Source organism: Mauremys mutica, chromosome 1, assembly GCF_020497125.1.
Source record: "Mauremys mutica isolate MM-2020 ecotype Southern chromosome 1, ASM2049712v1, whole genome shotgun sequence".
Classification (NCBI taxonomy): domain Eukaryota; kingdom Metazoa; phylum Chordata; order Testudines; family Geoemydidae; genus Mauremys; species Mauremys mutica.
In genome coordinates, this window is record NC_059072.1 from 111,440,453 (window position 1) to 111,465,352 (window position 24,900).

Genomic DNA, 24,900 nt, shown 5'->3' on the forward strand with positions numbered 1-24,900 from the left:
AGCCTCCCAGCCCAGTTTGACAGATTCAGGCTAGCAGGGCTTGGATTTGTCCTCTAAAAGTAGCTGTAGAAACAGTGCTTTGAAGTTGCGGCTCGGACTCTGAAGACCGACCTTCCTCTGTAGGCTTCAGAGCCTGAGCTGCAACTTCAAAGTACTGTAGTGAATCCATCCTCTTGAGAGCTGGCAGCTGGGCTGATGGAAGAATTCTTCCAGCAACATAGCAGTGTCTGTAATGGGGCTTATGTTGGCTTATGTTTTCTCACCCAAGAGAGAATTAACACTGACAGCTAGTTCGATCTAGGTTTTAGGTGTGGCCCAGTCCTAAATCTCTAAATGTAGAATTCAGTCCTATACTCTTGATATTGATCTGCTTGCAGCAGGGAAATCCTAACATGTTTAGTCCGCATACAAAAGAGGCAATTCTGAAGCATATTTCTTAATATTTGGGGATCCTTAAATGTATTGGACCACTGTATCCCCTTCCCCTAAGCATTAGTAGCTGTGAATCTGATTTTTGGCCAGGGGTGGGGAGAATAATAGGCTCAGAGTATGTGAGCCTTGGTTTATACTACAAACTTATGATAGTATAACTACATTGCTCGGCTGTGGAAGATACCGACCTAACCCCAGCGTAGATAACGCTATGTCGACAGGAGGGCTTCTCCCATTAGCTACTGACTCTTGGGGAGGTAGAGTACCTGTGCCAACAGGAAAAGCTCTCCTTTCGGCATAGGTAGTGTCATCCAGGGAACTGGGGTAAAAATCTGTCTGGGGATTGATCCTGCTTTGAGCAGGGGGTTGGACTAGATGACCTCCTGAGGTCCCTTCCAACTCTGATATTCTGTGATATGTGTTACAGCTGCATTGGTGCAGCTGCACTACCACAGTGCTGTAAGTGTACAAAAGTCCTAAGACTAGTGACTCTCTAGAGAGCAATAGTATGGCATAAACCACTAAGGCTTTGGCTACACTTGCACTTCAAAGTGCTGCCGCGGCAGCGCTTTGAAGCGCTAAGTGTAGTCAAAGCACCAGCGCTGGGAGAGAGCTCTCCCAGCGCTGTCCGTACTCCACCTCCCTGTGGGGAATAACGTACAGCGCTTTGACCACACTGGCGCTTTGCAGCGCCGCGCTTTGCAGCGCTGGAGAGGGTGTTTTTTCACACCCTGCTGCAGCGCTGCAAATTTGCAAGTGTAGCCAAGGCCTATATCCGGTAAGAGGCTGTAGTAATAGAATGCATTTGCAATTCTGCATTTATATAGTGCATTTTTTAAAAAAGAACATGAAATATGCAATTGAATGACAATTGGGTGGAGTGAATTGCTTGTAAGAGAATGAATCTGAGTGGACTTCAGAGTCTCCTCTTATCCCAGAATCTTACTAATGTGCAAGAATCAGCAGCTTGTCACGTTTCAGCTTATTGCCCTTCCCATGTGTTTAAAGTGGACTACTTTCAGATAGGTTTTTATAAATAACCTCCTTTTTTTTTTTTTCCTGCTAGGATCGCAAGCTGTCAAAGTCAGAGCGGCAGAGATTTAAAGAGGAAGCTGAAATGCTAAAAGGGCTCCAGCATCCTAATATTGTTCGGTTCTATGATTCCTGGGAGTCTACAGTGAAGGGAAAGAAATGTATTGTTCTCGTGACGGAACTCATGACATCTGGAACGCTGAAAACGTAAGTGAGCTCAGGCACAAGAGGGGTGTGTGGTAATGATTAGCATGACATCAGAATGTTGAAATAAAATGGAAACCAATGTTTCTTTTGAGAATATCTAAGGCCAAAGACCCATTGCTGGAAGTGATGCTGTTAGCACCTTAATTAGAGTAATGGGCCATCCTTTGAGGTAGTGAGACTGATAAATTGTCTCATATCACTTTCTAGTATACACAGGCAGAAAAAATTTATTGGTTTGTTTTTAATTTCAAGGATTGGGGATACAAGCAGTGATCCTATTCATCTCTTTGTATCTCCCCCGCCCCCATGTTATGCTTAAAATGTAGTGGTGGTGTAGCCCCGTTGGTCCCAAAATATTGGAGAGACAAGGCTCTTTGGGACAGGGAATGCTTCTTTGTACAGTGCCTAGCATAATCATACTTGATTGGGGTCTCTGGGTGCTTCCACAATACAAATAATGCGTAGAAGTAAGAAAAGTTATTTGAAAAGCTTTTTATTTAATGGTAAATTTATGGGGAATTTCAAAAGTAAGTGAATGTCTGAACTTCCAGACTGTAATTGAGCTCTCTGTAAATCTGTTTTAAGCCTGAGCTGAAGTGAGCATTAGGAAATTGAGTTGCAAGGAAGCCCTCTAGTGGTGACTGCAAGTTCACAGAGAACATTATAGAATCATAGGATATCAGAGTTGGAAGGGACCTCAGGAGATCATCTAGTCCAACCCCCTGCTCAAAGCGGGACAAATCCCCAGACAGCTTTTTTTTTTTAACCCCAGTTCCCTAAATGCTCCCCTCAAGGATTGAACTCTCAACCCTGGGTTTAGCAGGCCAGTGCGCCAACCACTGAGCCATCCCTCCACTTCAGTGCAGCTTGGCAACTTCCTTGGGTTTAGGGTAGACATAATTGGATGTTCATTGAACATGTGCACAGTTTTTGTCTATTTGGAACTGGAATAATTTTGGAGGGGGGTGAGTGGGTAATAAAGAGATTGAGTAATTTAATTGCCCTTTAAATCTGACAGGACTTGAATTCTAGTGAATAAATAGGCAGCCTGTAGGAGCTTGAAACAGTCTGTAAACAAGTTCATAATCCATTCAGTCAAAATACCCTGACCTGCTTGTTTTTGTGAGGTTTACTGATGGCCACAAATGAACACAGAGCAGGAAAAATACCTTCTCCACTGAGAATTCTAGATTACATTTGCAGGGGAAGTGCTTATCCTTTGTTGCATCTGTTACTCTGAAGTCCTACAATCATGAATGTTTTTCTGCCCATGCAGTGCCAAGGAACTGTTCAGGAAAGGGTTATGTCTCTTCTCCTCTCCCGTGGTGGTTCAGCCTTCAAACAAGGCGCTGCTCTACATTTATTGCTATAGATCCTTAATGTAGACTAGTTGGCCTGTTGGAAAGATTGGAGGTGACTGTCACAGTTTAGGGCAGTTGCACCTTACTTCCCCTCTGTGATGCAGCAAGGGCACCTGCTCCAGACTCCTAAGCTGTCCCTTTTCATGGGTGGAGACACGTTTCTCCCCCTCTGGACTGGCTATTTCCAGGCTGAACAGTTCCCTGCCTTCACTGTGTTATTCCCCAGGATAAGAGAGTGTCTAAGCAGACCTGCTTTGCTTCTCTGCACCGAGATGGTACATAGTATACATGCACAGAGTTTTAGATTACCAAACTGCTTTTATGAACAATCACATAACAATCTCAAGGCAAAAGCATTACAGTGAAAACACTTTTTTTTAAAACAGTAAAAGAATCTACACACATGCTAATAAGCTTACCAGACATCACCCCCTCGCTCCAAGAAGGGCTCAGGGTGGTGATTAGTCCTTCAGACCCTGCCCCTCCTGTCCCTCCTCCCCAAGTTGTTTTTCCTTTGAACACAAGTTGATCACAGCTTCAGCTCAAACAAATACCTAAGTCTTATGGGGTTGCAGTGGGCCAAAGACCTTCCAACTGTCCCTAAGGATTGGGGCTCCCTAGTCCTATGTTTCCTGGATCAGAAGGAAGGCCAAGAGTCCCTTTTAACTCAGACTGTTTAACCAAAAGTCCTTTCTTTGTCTGATCCCTGCATAATCTAGTTTAAACCAATATATGCAAGCCCCTCTCCAGGTCCTAGCTCTGAGGAGGTGTTACATCCTGAGTGAATTTGCTTAGCTGTCCCCTGCTGTTCTTAGTTCCTGGAGGGTTGTGGTCTCCCTCATGGAATTACATACAGTCCCTTTGTTAGTACATAAACATTTGCATTTTTAATACAATGAACTCCTAAAATACTTAAACTTAATTCCGTGTTGTATTCCAGTGGTGTCTCTAATAAATGAATGGCTCTGCAGAGCCTTTCTTGTGAGACATGCAGTTGAAGTCTCTCCATAAAGTTCTGGATATGCACCCACGTTTCATAGATTGACAGACTTAAGGTCAGAAGGGACCATTACGATCATCTAATCTGACCTCCTGCACAATGCAGGCCACAGCAGATCACCCACCCTCTCCTAGAACAAACCCCTAACCTATGTCTGAGTTATTGAAGTCCTCAAATCGTGGTTTAAAGACCTCAAGGTGCAGAGAATCCTCCATGCCCCATGCTGCAGAGGAAGGCGAAAAACCTGCAGGGCCTCTGCCAATCTGCTCTGGAGGAAAATTCCTTCCCGACCCCAAATATGACGATCAGTTAAACCCTGAGCTTGTGGGCAAGACTCACCAGCCAGCACCCAGGAAAGAATTCTCTGTAGTAACTCAGATCCCACCCCAATTAACATCCCATCACAGACCATTGGGTATATTTAACTGCTAATAATCAAAGATGAATTAATTGCCAAAATTAGGCTATCCCATCATACTATCCCCTCCATAAACTTATCAAGCTTAGTCTTGAAGCCAGCTATGTCTTTTGCCCACACTACTCCCCTTGAAAGGCTGTTCCAGAACTTCACTCCTCTAATGGCTAGAAACCGTTGTCTAATTTCAAGTCTAAACTTTCTAGTGTCCAATTTATATCCATTTGTTCTTGTGTCCACATTAGTACTAAGCTTAAATAATTCCTTCCCTCCCTGATATTTAGCCCTCTGATACATATATAAAGAGCAATCATATCTCCCCTCAGCCTTCTTTTGGTTAGGCTAAACAAGCCAAGTTCTTTGAGTCTCCTTTCATAAGACAGGTTTTCCATTCCTCAGCTCATCCTAGTAGCCCTTCTCTGTACCTGTTCCAGTTTGAATTCATCCTTCTTAAACATGGGAGACCAGACCCCCACACAGTATTCCAGATGAGGTCTCACCAGTGCTTTGTATAACGGTACTAACACCTCCTTATCTTTACTGGAAATACCTTGCCTGATGCATCCTAAAACCGCATTAGCTTTTTTCACGGCCATGTCATGTTGGCGGCTCATAGTCATCCTGTGATCAACCAATACTCTGAGGTCCTTCTCCTCCTCTGTTACTTCCAACTGATGCGTCCCCAATTTATAACCAAAATTCTTGTTGTTAATCCCTAAATGCATGACCTTGCACTTTTCACTATTAAACTTTATCCTATTACTATTACTCCAGTTTACAAGGTCATCCAGATCTTCCTGTATGATATCCCAGTCCTTCTCTGTGTTAGCAATACCTCCCAGCTTTGTGTCATCCGCAAACTTTATTAGCACATTCCCACTTTTTGTGCCAAGGTCAGTAATAAAAAGATTAAATAAGATTGGTCCCAAAACCGATCCCTGAGGCTCCACTAGTAACCTCCTTCCAGCTTGACAGTTCACCTTTCAGTATGACCCATTGTAGTTTCCCCTTTAACCAGTTCCTTATCCATCTTTCAATTTTCATATTGATCCCCATCTTTTCCAATGTAACTAATTCCCCATGTGGAACTGTATCAAATGCCTTATTGAAATCGAGGTAAATTAGATCCACTTTGTTTCCTTTGTCTAAAAAATCTGTCTCCTTCTCAAAGAAGGAGATCAGGTTGGTTTGGCACGATCTACCTTTTGTAAAGCCATGTTGTATTTTGTCCCAATTACCATTGACCTCAATGTCCTTAACTACTTTCTCCTTCAAATTTTTTTCCAAGACCTTGCATACAACAGATGTCAAACTAACAGGCCTATAGTTACTCGGATCACTTTTTTCCGTTTCTTAAAAATAGGAACTATTGTTAGCAATTCTCCAGTCGTACGGTACAACCCCTGAGTTTACTGATTCATTAAAAATTCTTGCTAATGCGCTTGCAATTTCATGTGCCAGTTCCTTTAATATTCTTGGATGAAGATTAACTGGGCCCTCCAATTTGGTCCCATTAAGCTGTTCGAGTTTGGCTTCTACCTCGGATGTGGTAATATCTACCTCCATATCCTCATTCCCATTTGTCATCTTACCGTTATCCCTAAGATCCTCATTAAAGACTGAGGCAAAGTATTTGTTTAGATATTGGGCCATGACTAGATTATCCTTAACCTCCACTCCATCCTCAGTGTTTAGCGGTCCCACTTCTTCTTTCTTTGTTTTCTTCTTATTTATATGGCTATAGAACCTTTTACTATTGGGTTTTAATTCCCTTTGCAAGGTCCAACTCTACATGGCTTTTGACCTTTCTCACTTTATCTCTACATGTTCTGACCTCAATAAGGTAGCTTTCCTTGCTGATCCCTCCCATCTTCCACTCCTTGTAGGCTTTCTGCTTTTTCTTAATCCCCTCTCTGAGATGCTTGCTCATCCAGCTTGGTCTACAATGTCTACCTATGAATTTTTTTCCCCTTTCTTGGGATGCAGGCTTCTGATAGTTTCTGCAACTTTGACTTGAAGTTAATTCCAGGCCTCCTCCGCCTTTAGATCCACAAGTTCTTCAGCCCAATCCACTTCCCTAACTAATTTCCTTAATTCTTTAAAGTTAGCCCTTTTGAAATAAAAAAAAACCCTAGTCCCAGATCTATTTTTGTTTATCCTTCCATCTAGTTTGAACTGAATTAGCTCATGATCACTCGAACCGAGGTTGTCCCCTACAACCATTTCTTCTGAGGTCCTCACTACTCACCAAAACCAAATCTAAAATGGCATCCCCTCTTGTTGGTTCTTCAACTACTTGGTCAAGGAATCCATCAGCTATCGCACCCAGAAAAATCTGAGCCCTATTATTATTACTAGCACTTGTTCTCCAGTCTATCTGGGAAGTTAGTCTCCCATGATCACACAATTCCCATTAGTGTTTACTTCATTAAAAACATTAGAGGTCTCTATCCATATCCAAATCGGATCCCGGTGGTCTGTAGCACACCCCAAGCATTATCTCAGGGAAGGCGCTAGTAGCTTTCTTTCCCAATGTGATTTTTTTCCCAGACAGACTGTCTTATCCATTCCATCACTTCTTATTTCTTTACAGTTAATCTCATCATTGATATACAATGCTACTCCACCACCTTTACCTTTAGTTCTGTCTTTCATAAACCGCACACAGAGCTTTAAATACCTGTACTCCAGTCATGACTACTGTTCCACCATGTTTCTGTTATCCCTATAATATCCGGTTTCACTTCCTGCACCAGTAGCTCTAGTTTCCTCCATTTTGTTACCTAGGCTCCTCGCATTAGTGTACAAACACCTTAATTTTTGCTATTTGGCTTCACTGACATTCTTTACCCGATTAGGCACAGACATTCTACCAGCAGTATCTATTAGACTGGTATCTACACTACCCTTCCTCCTTATGTCTATTCTCCTACCCACAGCTGTATCCTTTCTTTCTTTATTTTCTTATAAAATATAATTGGAGATATACCTATCTCCTAGAACTGGAAGGGACCTTGAAAGGTCATCGAGTCCAGCCCCCTGCCTTCACTAGCAGGACCAAGTACTGATTTTCTTCCCTCTCAATGTTAAATTCCCGATTACCTGGACATCTCCCAACCATCTCCCCCCAATTCCTGGTTTCAAGTTCTTAATTAGTTGTGCCAGCCTCCATCCTAGAAGTCTATTTCCCTCCTTACTCAGGTGAAGTCCATCCTGAGAGAACAGTCCTCTGTCCATGAATGCTTCCCAGTGGCCATACATCCCAAAGCCCTCTGTATAGCACCACTATCTGAGCCATCTGTTGATCGCCATAATCTTGTCAGACCTTTGTTGCCCTTCTCTAGGAACAGGCAGAATCCCACTGAAGATCACTTGAGTCTTGATTTCCTTAAGTGTCTTCCCCAGTCTGGCATAGTCTCCCTTGATACATTCCAGCGAGAATCTAGCCGCATCATTTGTTCCCACATGAAGGACAATAAGCGGATTCTTTCCCGCTCCCCTTAGAATCCTTTTCAGCCTCAGGTCCGCATCCCATATCTCAGCAGCCGGCAGACAGCACACCCTTCTGTTCTCCGGATCAGCTCTAGTTACACGCCTGTCTATCCTTCTCAGTAAGGAATCCCCAATCACGTAGACCTGCCTTTTCCTGGTGACAGTGCGATTCTCCGGTCTGTCCCTTGCAATCCTCCGCAACCCGTCCTGTATCCTCCAGGGGCTCATATTTGGTGGTGTCTCCATTGACTCTTCGCCTCTTCCTATATGTTTCAAGTGTGTTAGGAGAGAATTTGGTGCATTCTACTCGTTTTTGATATTGGGATTTCAGAATAAAGTTCTAGTGCTAGGTTGAGTTGTTAAATTGGAGGTTTTGACAGATGGACGGGAGGGTTTTGGCACTTGAGGAATTGTGGGAGGCAGGAAAGGACTGTGAAGAAAATTATTAGTTGAATGTTTATACTAAAAAATGTAAATAGTTAACAGTGACATGTAAAGATATTTTAGGTTGCAAACATAATCTGTTATGCTGAATGGGTCAGTTAGCATCTTTCCAATCTTCAGACTCGAGAAGGTCACCACATTTTTTTAAACTGTAAGTCTGAACAGTTCTTGTTTGTCTTGTTGCAGGTTACACACATCCAAGTTGGTAGGCCATGCTGATTGCTAGTGATGCCAATATTTCTGCCTCTCTATTTTGTATCTCTTACAGGCTTTTCTTTCATCATTTGATGGGGTTTTACTGCACAGGGTTTGACAACAGTTCTTTCTGTCCCAGAATCTGTCCAGCCCATGAGTGTCTTCCCATTAATCTTCTGTTCCCACTGGGGATCAGATGAGTCTGAGTCCAGGACAGTACAACAGGACAAGTATACCTGTACCTGAAGTGGGACCCTATCTGCCACCACACCCTGTGCTCCAGGCTGTGTAACTGCTTTCCTCTGAAAGTTCACTCACATAGTTGACTCTGGATAGAAAGACAGAAAACTTTTTAGATGAAACATCTTAATCATCGTCTCACTGGATCAGATTTAAAACTTAAATAGACTGAGCTTCCGCATTGCCTAATGGGAGGATAACTCAGACCTGGTTTACCTCAAGTCATGGGTGGTAGGTATAAGAGGCCAGGGGAGGTGCAGGGTTTGGCGGTGAAGTTTTTGCTTTATTATGCTCTATGCAGGTTCCAGGACAACTGAGGAGGCACATACCACCTCCTCAGCAGCCCCAGAACCTGCATGGGGCATATCAAAAGCGTCTTCTACAGACGCTTTGCCCCTGGGTGGTGGGCAGGTTGGGTCTGGGGAGGGGAGAGATGGCTGCAGCCAGCCCCAGGCTCCTCCTGGCAGGGGGAGGCTTGGCTCAGGGCTTTGGCCAGTCTAGCTGGGGCTCGTCCGCTTGGGGCTTCAGCCAACACAGCTGGGGCTCCTCTGCTTGGGGGGCGCTGGGCTGTGGCTGGCCTGGGGCTTGTCTGGGGCAGGGGTGGTGGGGGTGGAGAGGCCTCGGGGATTCAGCCAGCCTGGAGCTCCTCTGGGCTGGGGAGGGAGGCTTGGGGCTCCTGTGGCCAAAAATGGGGTCTTGCGGCTCTGGCAACACAGGGTCTCGGGGCTCTGGCCATGGTGAGGGCAGAAGGGGCGGAGCTGGGGGCTAGCCTCTCCAGAGGGGGGCTCCACCCGCTGTCCATGCCTCAAGTACAGGTTTATGGCATATTAAGACCTTACCTGTGGCACTAGAAAGACTCAGATCCTATCTCATAGAACTGGAAGGGACCCTGAAAGATCGAGTCTAGCCCCCTGCCTTCACTAGCAGGATCAAGTTCTGATTTTGCCCCAGATCCTTAAGTGGCCCCTTCAAGAGTTGAGCTTACAACCCTGGGTTTAGCAGGCCAATGCTCAAACCACTGAGCTACCCTCCCTCAGCATTAAATTAAAACTAGCCAGCACCAAAGTCATGCATAACATTTCTGCAAATTGGAAGCTTCTCATATATGTAGCTTCTGTTTAAGGAATTTATTTACACAGTGACTTGCCCCTCCCACAGTCCTTCTAGTCCTGAAGACCCTTTGGTCTGGACTGTTATTAAGCTGAACTCCATGAGTAGGGCCCTACCAAATTCATGGTTCACTTTGGTCAATTTCACAGCCACAGGGTCTTAATTGTCAATTTAATGTTTTTTGGGTGTTTACATCTGAAATTTCGGTGTTTTAACCATGGGAGTCTTGATCCAAAGGGGATTGTGCGGGGCCCCAAAGCATTGTAGGGGGGCTGCAAGATTTCCATACTTCTGTGCTGCTTTCAGAGCCCAGTTGTGAAGGCAGCAGCTGCAGAGTTTTTCCTGCAGCTGGAGGAGGCTCCTGGAGGTGGAGGTAGGCCTGATCTCACCAGTGCTGCTGGGAGCACCCCAACGAGGGGCTCCTAGTTGCTAGTCAGAGCCAGTGGTGGATTAATGCATGGGGCCTGTGCCCAGGGGCCCTGGACAGTTTGAAAAATAGGAGCCCTGAGCCCTGGCAGGAGCCATGGGGGCTGAAGCTCCGAGCCTGGGCTGAAGCCCCGAGCTCAGGTGCCCTCAGCCCCAAGAGGAGCCATGGGGGCTGAAGCCCTAAGCTCAGGCAGGAGCCAGCAGAAGGGGCAGAAACCTGGAGCCTGTGCAGGAACCAGGGCAGGGCACCCTGAGTCTCAGCTGGTGCCGTGGGGGGGTGGCAGCAACCCCAAACCTGGGCAGGAACCACAGGGGGAGGGTTGGAGCTGTGGGGGGTGGCAGACCGCAGCCCAGATCCCTGAGCTTGAGCAGGAGCTGCAGGGTGAGGAAGCCCCAAGTCCCAGCTGGAGCCTAGGTGCCCCCAGCCCTGGCAGGAGTTGCTGGAGGGGAGTGGGGCAGTAGCCCCAAGCTCAGGCACCCAGAGTCCAGGCAGGAGCCATGGGGAGAGGGAGCAGAAGCACCGGATCTCGAGCACTCTGAGCCTGGGCAGGAGCCGCAAGGGGGAGCTGTGGTAGCAACCCTGGAGTTCGAGCATCCTGAGCCCAGGCAGGAGCTGTGGTGGTGGGGGGTGGGGTGGAGGGAAAGCCCTGAGCTGGGCAGGAGCTGTGGGGGCTGGAGCTGTGGGGGCCTGCAGCCCTGAGCACTGGATGGCCCGCAGCCCCGGCAGAAGCTGTGTGGGGAAAGTAGTAGCTTGGGGCCGCAGCAGGAGCTGTGGGTGACTGCAGCAGCCTCCGGCCCGGGTGCCCTGAGCCACAGCAAGAGCCGTGGAAGCCCAGAGCCCAGCTCTGGGGCTACTGCAGCAGAAGAAGTGAGGGTGATACACCCTCATTTCTGCACTGCCTGTGGAGGTTAGTCTTATCTCCCTCCGATAACTGCTGTGCAGGGGAAGGACACGTCCCGTTCCTCCCCAGCCTGGCTGATTTCAGGAAGATCAGATTTGACGGCAAGGGCTTATTTTGCAGTCCATGACATGTTTTTCACAGTCATTAAATTGGTAGTGCCCTAGCCAAGAGGGAGATTTACCAGTCTCACAACTTTATGCTGCCACCCATGATTGTAGTGTCTGAGTGTCTTCCACATTCAGTTGCTATAGCAAGTTGTCTAGTGGACTTCATAGCCGTCTGCTCGTTTCCTTTATTTGAATGTGGGAAAGTTTGCTTTATTGTAGGGCCATATTCTGCTTTTTTTTGGGGTGGGTGTGGGGGGGAATCGGGAAGTGGTCATCACAACCTATTTTGATCTTTTTTTTTTAAAGTTACTAATACAGCAAGAGAGTAACTATTTGTAGAATCATATGGCTTTAATTTCATGTTACTTCTCTTTTGCCCTAATCCTGCTAAGGAATCTTCCTGTCCAAGTCCTAATGAACGTCAGGGTTGTCTGTAACTAAAGTAAAACATGTTTCCATATCTTTGGCAGAATTTGAAAGGGACAGTCAAATTTGTCTGTTAGTTTTGTTTTGTAAAGCAAGCCTATGAAATACTAAATAAATAGTTTTACTAAATAAATTCTAAATAAGTAGTTTATCGAACAAGACCTGCAGTGTTTCCAACTCCTTGTTAATGCATGAGAACAAAGTGAAATTAACTGGTCTGTTTTCATTGTGAAAGATTAGAGACATGTAAAGAGCATAAATATAATTCAGATTTAAAACTATTTGAGGTTTAATTTAAATTCCCTAACAGCTATTTATTGTGGCTTTTTCAAAACTAATGTTCATCTAAGAACTACTTCTTAAAGCCATTGAAATGTTCGTTGCTGTTTTTTAAAAGAGCTGCAATGATTAGTTGGCTGAGCCATTTATAAGTTTTCAAAACCATGTTTAGAAACTGTTCTCTTTTTCTGTTAACTGAATGGGGCTCATGTAACTCAGAGGAAGGATTGCACTTTTATGTCAGACTAGACTTCCTGCTGGTTCTCTTTTAAACAAAATGTAACTGTTAAAAGAAGAAAAAATGACTCTTGGATGCCACCTGGAACTGAGGCATCACTGACCACCCCCACCCTCCCCCGCAACCCACCAGCCTCCCTTTACATTGTACTGTGACAATCTGCCCAGACCACATACAAGTAGGGACACACCCAGCTGCAGTTACATGTAGATGCTGTGATTGGCCCTGCATGGGAAGGCTCCAGCTAGGGGACTTCCCAGGTACTCAGGCAGGCACCCCCTCTGGAGTCTAAACCCAAAATTATACTCTTGCGCTGCACAGGGAACTATACAGCATAAGCTCATGAAATTTGCCCCCTCCCTCAATGTGGAGAGGAATACACAATTGCTTTCTGCCCTGAGTTATGACTCCCACACATTGGTTTTAGACAAAGCAAAAAAGTTTATTAACTACAAAAAACAGTTTTTAAATGATTATAAAGGATAGCAAACAGATCAAAGGAGCTTACCTAGCAAATAAACAAAGTATGCCTAATACGTCTAACTTCAGATTAAAAAAGATACATGCATACAAATAGGATAATCATACTCAGTAAATCATAACCTTTTCAATGATACCTCACATGATTTATCATGCATAAAATACATTGTCATAATTATATTATAATATCACTGTGAAGAATATGGGGTGCAGTGTCACAATGACCTGATGTTCTTTTCTTTCGCTTTATGCTGTGAAAAGGTCTGATACAGTTGTGTGGCTTTTTCTGCTGTGGTTTTACCTTCAAAATGTCCATTTTGGCCTTGTTGAGGGAATCTCAGTGTAGCATAGACTCACACTTTAGTTGAAGGAGAGAGTGCCCAATTTTTCACAAATCTGACCTTTTTCCAGGAATGATAGTGCCAACAAAAACAAACCAAGTTCTGACTAAAATCCCTTCTCCTTTCAGTAGTTCAGCTTCCATTCATCTCTTGTGATATTTCTCTAGTTTCTATAGTCCTCATTTTTCCAGGCTAGACTATCTGAATTTCTAGTATAAAAATCAACCAGTGAGGAGAAAATAATCTTTTCAGGTCCTTCTTTATACACCATAAAGGGATTCAGACCATTTTCCCCCCCATTTCAGGTAGTCTTCTAAATGAATACTTAAGAATGCACAGTTTGCAAATCTGACTTTCCAGTTGTTCTGATTTGCTGCTGATGTCCAAAACAATGTAATTACTGTCCGGATAGTAGCTGTCTGCCTGGTAACTAATCTGTGTTTTAAGATGTATTGTCTTCATTGGAAATGGACTAGAGTAAAGTTTTTTTTCTTTTTCCTTTTAAAATGTCTGTGTGAGCTTTAAAAGTGACATGTGATTGGTAGCTTATGACAGTGTTTTTGGAAAATTACAACAATCCTGCAGGGATGCAGGATGATGGTATGAGCCTAGCTCCTTCAGGAGTGAGGAGCTGGCAGTAGACGAGCATATTTGAGAATCAAGAATGTAATTGGAGATCCCAAAAGCTGAACTAGAGTGCCACTACCATGTGACCCTTGGAACAGGCATTAAAAAGATGAATGACTGTGTCAGTAGCAAAAAGTATTTAAGCCAAAATCATGAGTGGTAGCTGATATGAACCAGAGCCTCTTTCATTAGCTCTCTCTTCCTGGGCTTGCTTTTTTTTCCTGCCCTTGTTCTCTCCTTAAATTGTGCTCTGATTTCCCTCTGGATTTGGCTCCTGATTGCTTTTACAGAGTTGTTTTACAGCAGGATTATCACTAGGAGCTTGATTTCAAGGGCTTTCTTTGAACCAGAGAAATTGTAGTAATGGGAATTAATGTCTGTGATCTTATGCGGGCAATGGTCCAAATGATTTCATCAAGACCAGTTCTTCTAATGAAGTGGATACACAGAAACCAGAACTCACATTGGCAGTGCTCTGGGGTAAACATGATAATCCCAGTCTTATAGCATCACATAGTACTGACCTCGGTGCTGGTCACAGGAATTAGGACAACTGTATTGGAGTGGTGCAGGAGACAGCCGTCTCAAGGATTGGTCCAAGACTGTGGAATAAACTGGGAACCATCATCACCACCTTCCTCTGCATGTGCAAAGCACATTTCGTCAACCTTTCTTTCTCTAATATAAACACACAGCCACATGTATGTTTTTTTAAAAACAAAGAAAACCCTACACTGCACACACAGTTCTCCTCCTAGGGGGAAGATGAGAACACCAATCCATACATGAAAGATGTTAGTCATATTGCTTAATACACTACTGGTTGGTGTTCAGAGACTATGGTGATGGGGATGGTATAAAAATCTGTATAGAAGTGGACACAGATGAAGCCTGTTAACAAGCCTGGAAACAAAAGTTCCATCTCTGGCCTGACTCTTGTATTTAGACTTTTTTGAAACCCATGTCCGAGACAAGCAATAGTGTGTCAAGAAACTTGAGATTGTGCCGTGTCTTCTCTGAAAGGTGTTTTGGATTTGTTGAATCTGTATTGTCCATTCAGTAAATTGCATCCTTTGGGCTAGAAGGTTCCTCCACCTTCCCAGAGTTCTGTAATGAGTCCAGATGGTGTTTTCAGTTGAGTTTTAAGTGATTTAAATCCTGTCCTATGTCTCTTGAGACCTTTGAGAACAGCTAACTTGATTAGTCAAGTTGAGGCAAGTTTGAACTGTACCCTAGGTCCCTGGCTGAGTTGCTTGGATTAATATTTCAGTAGCTGAGTGGTTGCTGTGGTGACTTCAGAGCTGTCACTCACTACCCCACAAAACTTCTATTCATTCAGAATTTGACATTCTCCAGCGTTCTTTTCCTCTGCTGTGTCCAGGAAAAGGCATATTTATATAAGATAGTGATCAGACCTAGCTACTTAAGCACTATATTTGAGGAAAAATGAATTGAGGGGGAGGGTAGCTTTGCTAAGCAGGTGGTGCAGCATGGAAGATGTCAGTTTTAATAAGGAATAATTGGAGATAAAGGGTTTTAGAACCAGGATTAAAAAAATAAATGAAACCTCCAGCTATCTGCATTTGAAGTCATATTTTGTCAAATCAGTGATTTGTTACAACTATAGAATTGGAGTTCCATTTTATCCATCAGAACCATCAGTAGTCACCTCCTGGGTAATAAAATTAAACAGCAAAATGCTGAAGTAACTAGTTAGGCCAAGCCAGCCCTCAGGCTCACTAAAAATATGTATATGGAGGGCAACTTGCTTAAAGGCTCTGGCCACGTTGGGGCCGTCGAGGCAGACTTAAAGTAGAAGGCAAAGCTGAGGTTTGGTAGTGGACAGAACTAGCTGTTTATGAATTCTTGAATTTTAACTAGTCTTTACTCTTAAAGTTTTGAAGAACTGCAGTCTCTCTGTCAGCAGGGCCAGACGAATGCAGCTGTCTAAAAGACAGCATGAAATATATTTGAGTCGCAGCTGTTGCTGTCCACCCTTGCCAAGGAGAGGAATGATCAGTGGATCTGCAGAGCCAGTGTCCTGCCTATCTCCGAAAACCTGCTCGCTGCTGCCATAGCTTACAGCTCTGCAGCCAATAGGGAGTGCTGACACTGTGTTGTGGAACAGTACTGTTCCTAAGCATCCAGTGCACTGAAATCGGTCCATTAAATGTAATAAATAGGGCACATGTAAATTGTAGTATACTTACTAGATTCGGTACTGTACATTAGTTGTTTTTACACATTAGCAGAATTAATGGTGAAAACTTAACGAATGAACCTGAAATATGTATTCCTTTGTACTCTGTTCTTTTTCTCAGGTATTTGAAAAGGTTTAAAGTGATGAAAATCAAAGTACTACGAAGTTGGTGCCGTCAGATATTGAAGGGCTTGCAGTTTCTGCACACGCGCACTCCTCCCATTATCCACCGGGACCTAAAATGTGACAACATTTTCATCACTGGCCCCACTGGATCAGTCAAGATAGGAGACCTGGGTCTGGCAACCCTGAAACGAGCTTCCTTTGCCAAGAGTGTGATAGGTAAGCCTATTTTGGTTTTTGGAGGCTGGTAGACCCAGTCCACTTACTTGGAAACTTGACCTTCCAGGAAGAAATTTCGCTCAAGTACACTCGTCTTAAAATACCTGATCTGAGCTCAGAAAAGCGATATTGGTTTTGCTTCTGAATTGTGGGGCTCATTCTGCTGTACTGATTAAATATCTTTTGTTGCAGGGTTTTGGTATCTGTGCTCCTAGTATTTGGATACAATCTGTGGAAGCATTTTGGGAATATAGGCTTATTATGTTGCCCCCTCCCCCACAGCTTAGTTGAACACTGTTGATAAAACCACTGTAGCTGGATTATGGGATATTAAACAGATTTAAATCTGAAATTGTATTTATTGCCAATTTGTTTGAGTGCGCACATAGTGGTTTTGGTGACATACCTCTCCCTTTCTATCAATAATATATCTTGATACCTAGCTTAGCATCTAGCCACATACCCAAATCTGCTAGTTTGTCAATCTAACATTGTAGAGTACCCTATTTTAGTTTGGGCTAGTTTGAAACTGACACCATTGGATCATCCTAGAAAATTGGTTTTATCAACTTTTGTTCTGATAGTGTGCATTATATTTAGACTAACAAGGGAGCAAGATGGTCCTTTTTAATGTGCTGGTAACACTTATATTGCTGAATGGTCCTTTACCTGTTCTCCTGAATACACTGTTGATATAAGTTTGCAGATGTTTTGCATGCTATCACTATTAAAATGTTTCCTGCTTCCTGATCAGGATAGTGTTTAAATATTGACAGAAGTGGAAAAATATACAATGGCAATATATAAAATTTCCTTAAAAAACACGTCCTCACCATGTGTTAATTTTCTGCCTAGAGCTTCAATCATATCCCTCTGTGTTCTTGCTAACAATTGTTAGCCTATGGCTAATTGGATATAATTGACTTCTGGATTATGGGTTGTGGGGAAGGATTAGGGAAGCTAGGTTGACTGATCTTCAAACAGTCTTAAATCTGGTTAGCTTGCAGGAAATAATTCACTGCTTAAAGTCTTTCATCTCTGGCTTGGAGGAGCCATGATCATACAGTGTGATCTCTTCACTTGTGGAGAGCGTGCTGTGATTGAGGCATTAGGGGGCAGTGCATCTTCTGCAAACTCTTTACATTGGGACTTGTTGAATCTCACGCTCTGTGCTGTAACTCAATCTCTCTGTATTTCTAAGTATTTTTTGCCTGTAGGATGTTCCTCACTATTGCCTGTATCTGCAGTAGGCCTATAAAATATACTGCAGATGAGAAGGTAAGTATGTGAAGAAAAGGGCTCTGGTGAGTGGCCTTTGCAGAAAATTACTTATTCATTCCTTATGAAGCTTTATCTGTAGTGACTGGGTTTTTCATTGCAAGGCCTTTTTCTGAACAGTTCCACTTCAAAAAGTAAATGGAGTGTTACAGGTCAGAGACTAGCTGTGGGCTCTTACCAGTACTACTTTTTTGCAGCAGGGGGCAGACGGGTATGTTGCAATAAGCCCCATTGCCTCCTTTCTTACAGGGAGGAAAGGTAAGTGTGTCTAACTCTCCCTAGTATTTGGTTTGCAGTCTTGCTAGTCTTTTACTTTTTTCTCCATTTGTCTTCAATTTGATCATCTCCTGATCCAATTTTAATTGTAGCCAAAGTTTCCCATTTCTGCCCTTACGTTGAGTAACGTGTGGAAAGCAGTCAAAATATGGACCCTCTCATCTAATTTCTTACAAAAGCCTTGCAGTGGGACACCCGTGGAGTACATTGATGCAACAGAGTGACTAAGGGTTTCCTCCCTCTTCTTTTTGCCTCCACTTTCTCTTCTCTCACAGGTCTGCCCGTCCGCTTCCTCCTGCGGTGAGTAACGCCAGCAGCCTCTGCTCGCTTTGAGACATTTAGAGTCTGAATCGTTCTTTTAATTTAAGGTACCCCAGAGTTCATGGCACCCGAGATGTATGAGGAGAAATACGATGAATCCGTTGATGTATATGCTTTTGGGATGTGTATGCTTGAGATGGCCACGTCTGAATATCCTTATTCTGAGTGCCAAAATGCTGCGCAGATCTACCGTCGAGTGACCAGCGTAAGTCTCCCATACCTCTCTGCTGATTCGAGAGCTGGTGCTACTGCTAACAAAGGAAGCTGGATAGCTTCATACAGTGCAAGAAGTAAGAAAGGCAAGCTGACACATCTTTAGGTGAAAATGTAGAAGTTACTTTGCTTAGCCCAATCTACGGAAATGCTAGAAGTGTGTGGAAAAATGCTCAAAGGAAAATCACTTATACGACTTAATATGCTATTAGAAATCAGATCTTACATACACAGAGTCTGTTGATATCCTACTTTCAGGTAAAACTACATAACAAGGTACTATATCACAGTAAAATTCACTCCACTATCACAGGATATTTTCTGACCCATGACAATTTTGTGCTTTTTGCCTTGGTAGTTTGAAACTTTAGTCTCTGGAATAAACAAACTAGGGTCACAAATCTAGGGAACTCTGGATTAACTGATTGCTAATGCAGATCCTCATCTGTTTATTTTTGAGTCATTGTAAGTTAATACTTTATTGTATCCTAAATTGCCTTTGGCTTCTTTGCTGTTGGGCCACTTTCCATAGTTGACTACTGGAAATCTTTTACATTATCAGCAGGTAACTGGCTCACAGAATGAAGTGAAACAAAGGTGCCAAATGGAGTGCTTGTAAACGTGTCACTGGGTCAGACTAGGGAGGTTTTTGTTGCCACAGACATTTAGATGGTGATATTTGAATAGTTTGAGCCACCAGCTGTGGCACCAAATCAAGAGTGTAAGTTTGAGTAGTTGGGAATGATGGGACCTCCAATTCAATTTGTGTTTCAGTGGTGGCTTTTTTTTAAGTATAATGTGAAATAGTTGAAAGTCTCCTAATGAGGATAACACTGCTGTCTTGCAGCATGCTGGATAAGTAATCAGTCTTCAGAGCTAAATATACAGAAAAATAAGAAAGAGGGGGTGATAGTAATCCTCAGAATTGGAATTTCTGGCATCTATAACTGGTCTGTTTCTTGACTCATTTTGGGGGGGGGGGCGACGGGGGACCCTTCCAGTTGGAAGTAGAGAACCGTGGTGGTTGGTTTGCCAACAGATGATTTCCTTCATCTACTGGTGGGAACCCAATAAGTTTCCATATGTTCTCTTGTTAATCTTGTGGTATGGCTTTAGAGATGGGGGTGAGCATTTGTGAATGAAGTGCTTAGCTTTGGAAGAAACACCAATACAGTCCGTGCTCCTAATACCTCACAATCTAATGGGCGGATAGTGAGAAAACAAAATTGACTAGAAACGCTGAAGAAATAACGTGCAGTATCTTTTTGATTAAATATCATCCCAGTTGCTCCTTCCCACCTGAAGTACCTAAGATTTATGAGGTTACTTCCAATTTGTCTTTTTTCCATTTGGCCTGTCATCTGGCCTGCAAGTGTTTAATGAATGTCCTGTAGCAGTAATCCTCTCACCCCTACCCTCCAAGAGGGTTTTGTGTCCTTACTTGAAGGATTGATTTATTTGTACACTCTCACAAGACTGTGCCAATCAAGCAGTGCAGGAGATATCGGAGTTGTTTGATTGACTTGGTCTTGTAGCATATTGGGGAGGGGGGGGAAGTACTTTTATTGCATTCCCTTAATCCCAGCCAGGATACACATTGCCTTGGATGTGAGCCTGTGGGTGAGATCTCCTGGATGACCTGCTCAGTGCAGGATGACCTGCTTCCTAAGGGAGATGGCTGCACATAAACACCCTTAAAGTGTACTGGCTAATATAGGGAACATAGGTGTTAAATGCAACATTGTGGCTGTAGCTGTAGTTATGAACCACCTGGATTGCTTTTTTGTATGGTCTTGTTAAGGAAGTCCTGACCTTTTTGCTCTCTTGGGTGGAGGCAATAGTCAGTAAGGCCCTATGTGTTCTCTGACACTAACTGTGCAGCAGACTGCTCATGTTTATCTAAGACATTTCCAAGAGTGGTTACCAAAGCAAGTACTGCAGCACCCCCCCAAATGGGGAATTCCTCTTGTAGACCAAACCACCAAGAAACTCAATACCAAGTACTCTTTAACAGTGGATACCCAAACCCTGAAGTCCCAGACACTGCAGCACTGACGTGGGATGAATTTCCATTGGGCTTCACATTCCTCCTCTGTTACTTGTATTAATGGTCTAAGGGTATACCTACACTGGAGTTTGAGGTTTCTATTTTTGCTAGCTCTGATCAAGCTAGCATGGGTATGTCTACCTAAGCTGGAAATTATACCTCCAGCTCCAGTGTAGACATACCCTAAGAAAACTGCTTGACGTGGGATTTCTTTAAATCTAATTACCTGGTGAAGGTGGAGTTGGTAGGCAGACCTACTAATGCTCACCCAATATCGAAGAGTTGTCATGGGCCCCCTTACATCAAGATTTTTTCTATAGCAAAATCAGGTGCCCATGGTCTCTACCTGGTTCATAACAGAACACTGCTGTAAGAGTTTGGGATTTGCATTTGGGTGGCCCATACCATGCTGTACCTTTGAAAAATGCCTCTGTTGCTTTATATTAGAGGGTGTTTTTTTGTTTTTTTTTAAACTTGTGTGAAACAAGGCAAAGGATTTCCTGCCTAAATTGGATTCTGGCCCATCTTGAGTATCCTACAGAAATCTTCGGTCAATAGCCCAACTCTTACCTCTTTTAGGATTTAAGTCTTTGTGCTAAACTCTTTAAGGTCTTTTCAGTAGGGGACCTCTTATTCTAGTTGTACTTTGAGTGGCATAACTTCGCCCTCTAGCTAGCTATACATTGCCTTCAGTTAGTTGGAAGAGGTTTTATGAACCTCCCTTTGAACCTCATCTTTGAGATTTGTGGTTCTTTGCTATCCAAAAACTACCTTGTGGATGAATCAACTCAACCAGGAACATGGGAGGGCTCTCTGCTTTTTCCGGTCTTCCTCCATCTTTAATCTTCTGTAATGACAAGGTGGCTCTCTGCATCTGTCCTAGCTTTTACAGGAAAGCCTGTCCCCATTTCAGCTAACCACGATATCTCCTTTGGAGTTTTGGTCCCAATCTAGAACACGAAGGGAAAAGCCTGCTGCTACCCATTAGACTTCAGGAGCAGCCCTCCTTTGTACTTAAATCGGAAATATTCAGGGGAATGGACAGTCTTTTTCATTCTCTTTTTTAGGGTTTAAAGAAAGTCCTCAGGCAGCCAGATTCATCATGGATAAGGCTAAGATTTTGTCATGGTTATTTTTAGTAAAAGTCACGGACAGGTGACGGGCAATAAACAAAAATTCACGGAAGCTGTTATCTCTCTGTGAATTTTGCTGCCGTGGCTCCCTGGTTTCCCTTGCCACCATGGTAGCTGGGAGCTGCAGGGTTCTCTCCCCACAAGGCTGTCCCCGGTCACTGGAACCCTGAGGAGGGGCCACCTGAGGAGGCGGTCGCATGTTGCTGGAAACCTGCAGGGGGGGCCCTGAGGAGGCTGTCGCTTATCACTGGAACCCTGCCAGGGCCCTGCTGGCTGCCAGCTCCAGTCCTGCAGCCAGCGGGGGCTGAAGCAGAAAATGTCACGGAGGTTTCTGGAAGTCACTGATTCTGTGACGTCCATGAGAAATGTAGCCTTAATCATGGATAATTTTTAATCAGGTGCAGACTCTAGAAGGCCTACAAACCCTCAGAATCTGACTGGCCAGTATAAATTAAAGCGCAGTCTGCCAGAGCCATGGCCATCATCTGGGCTGGAGAGGGGAGATGTCAATAGACAAGCTTTGTAGAGCTGTAACCTGGTGTTCCCTGTGCTCTCACTCTCACCATGAACAAATTATGCAGGTAGTTGTGGACCCAGCCCTTGGTTGCAGGGTATTTAGAGCAGGGCTTCCACAAGAAGCTTTCTTCAGGGAGCAGCTGAAGGGTTTGGAGGTTTCTATTCCTTCTTCCCCTGCTCCTTTGCTCTCAAGCTCCCTCTTAAAGTTGAGCCTGGACTCTCTTGTTCTCCCTCCCTACTGTGGGTTTTCAGTTAGATAGTGCTTTCTAGAATCTAGTATATGTGTGCTGTCAGACTGATCTACAGCAAGGCATGTTCTCATTTGCTGGGTAACTGGTTTTTTGTGGTCCAGTTGAGACAGGGCCATGGACTCTAACCCTACCAGGCTTTCCAAGTTCAAGCATTGTTAGGGAGGTAGAGTAGGCAATTGGCAAGAATCACTGTGGAAAAGTGGAGGAGGAGAGCCCTCAAGGCAGACAAATCCTTGATTGCTCAACATGTCAGAGCAAGTGAGGAGGAGGACCCAAACCAAGCACAGAAAGCAAATTAGCTGGTAAGTGAGAATATACCTCTGACTCAGTGGACAAGATCACTTCAGATGGGGTTTTGTCTGTAACCTGCTTGGACAAGTGAGAGTATTCAATGAACACTTGAACACCAACCCAAGTTGTATCCAGGCTACTGTTAGTTTCTCAGTTACCGTGTGCCACTGAGTGGACAGCAAGCATGCTTAATTTGCTCTTCCAGCATTTCTTTCTGGCTTTGCTTCCCCTTGGTTTAGTTAGATCTCATTCCTAAAGGAGTATCTTAGAATGCTAAGAAGAAAACAAATGCTCTGCTTGTGTGGCAGCCCTATCAGTAGTTCTTCTATGCCAGACTCCTGAACTATTGACTACTTTTAATTTTTAAAGACCTCCTGGTTTTCCAGACCCCCAATCATCAGGTAATGAGAGTTTCACATGTTGAAATGTCTCAGACCTGGGTAGGCCCTTTATGACCTTTAAACAAGAACTTATTTCAATAATGTGGTTCTCCTGTTTGGTTTAGGGTTTTTTGCCTCCCAGATGTGGCATCCCTGGAGCTAAATCTCCATGTCAGCTCTCCATTGCTATTCTGGGCTTCTGCTTGCCATTCATTTATCCCCTATTCTATATGCAAAATTGATTTAACTGAACCCAGTTTGACAGGGATGTTCTCTGTGGAAACTACTGAACTACTACTAACCTTATTTGCTCTTTTTTCCTCAATTTTTTCATATAGTATTTGAGGAAAACAAACTGGACACGTCTGCCTCTTGTGGGCCTAAAGCTAGTTGCTAATGTGACATTCATTTCACCCTCAAAACTATTACTTCCAAGCCCTAAAAATTCCTGGCTGAGAACACAGAAGTTCCTATGACGGGTTCTCCCCCGAGGTGCCACCTGGAATGGGGGTACCACTGAGCCCCTGGCCCACCAGCCTGGGCTCCCACTCACACTGTACTGCTGTGACAAGCTGCAGATTCCTCCAGCCTGCACTTTCACCAGCATACATACAGGTAGGGGGACACCCAGCTGCAGTTACAAGCAGGCTTTCTGACCAGCCCCTGCATGGGAAAGCTACACACTGCTCCTCAGGCAGGCACCCCCTCTGGAGTATAAACCCAAAATTATACTGTCTTGCGCTGCACAGGGGACTGTTCAGCATAAGCTCATAAAATTTACCCCCTCCCTCAATGTGGAGAGGAATATCAACAGCCTTTTGCCTCTGAGTTATGATTACCACACTGGTTTAGATCAGGGATTCTCAAATTGGGGGTTGGGACCCCTCAGGGGGTCATGAGGTTATTACATGGGGGGTCGCAAGCTGTCAGCCTCCACCCCAAACCCCGCTTTGCATCCAGCATTTATAATGGTGTTAAATATATAAAAAAGTGTTTTTAATTTATAAGGGGGGAGTCTCACTCAGAGGCTTGCTATTTGAAAGGGGTCACGAGTATAAAAGTTTGAGAACCACTGGTTTTGATAAAGCAAAAATAAGTAAACTACAAAACATAGATTTTAAGTGATTATAAGTGATAGCAAACAGATCAAAGCAGATTACCTAGCAAATAAACAAAAAATGCAAACTAAACTTAATATACTAAATAGATTGAGTATGAAAAGCAGAGTCTCACCTTAAGAGATGATACAAGCAGGCTGCAGATTCTTTTGGGGCAAGCTGCACTTACCTTACAGCTTGGAATCTGCAGGTGTTTCATTCACAGGCTAAAAATCTCTTTAGCCTGGGTCCAGCACTTTCCCCAGTTCAGTCTTTTTTCCTCTGGTATTTCCAGGAGTCCTCTTGTGTGGGGGGTGAAGAACACCAGATGATGTCACTCCCTGCCTTATATAGCTTTTGCATATGGCAAGAACCCTTTGTTTCAAAGCGTGGTTCCCAGACTGGTCTGTGGAAAAACACTGACATCCCAAGATGGAGTCTAGAGACATGCAGTCACATCATATGTCTTTGTAAAGTCATAGTAGCTATTACTTGGAGGCTGTCTGTAGCATTCTCAGGAAGGCTCCTCAGGTGGGAGATAAGCTTCTCCTAACGCTGATTGTTTTTCCTAATGGCTCATTGCCCTGAATAGGTCTTTCCCCACCCACTGTCTAGACTGAAAACATCTTGTCTAGTGAGCGTTACCCTAGTGTAACTACATTTGAAATACAGATACATAGTCAATATTCATAAAGTCAGATACAAAAATGATGCATGCATGCATACAAACAGGATAATCATAATCTTTCCAATGACATCTCACATGACTAGTCTTGCATAAAATAAGTTATGTCATTATTA

At 43.8% G+C, this 24,900-nt stretch overlaps 1 protein-coding gene across 3 annotated transcripts in view; it reads left to right on the forward strand.

Annotated features, from left to right (window-relative positions):
• The window catches only part of WNK1 (WNK lysine deficient protein kinase 1), a 182,207-nt gene that overhangs the window by 54,904 nt on the left and 102,403 nt on the right, over positions 1 to 24,900 (forward strand). For all 3 annotated transcript variants that reach the window (XM_044991136.1, XM_044991155.1, XM_044991146.1), the window contains exons 2-4: positions 1,499 to 1,671; positions 16,076 to 16,296; positions 18,219 to 18,376. In XM_044991136.1, the coding sequence (XP_044847071.1) occupies positions 1,499 to 1,671; positions 16,076 to 16,296; positions 18,219 to 18,376 (552 nt within the window). The remainder of the gene's footprint in view (positions 1 to 1,498; positions 1,672 to 16,075; positions 16,297 to 18,218; positions 18,377 to 24,900) is intronic.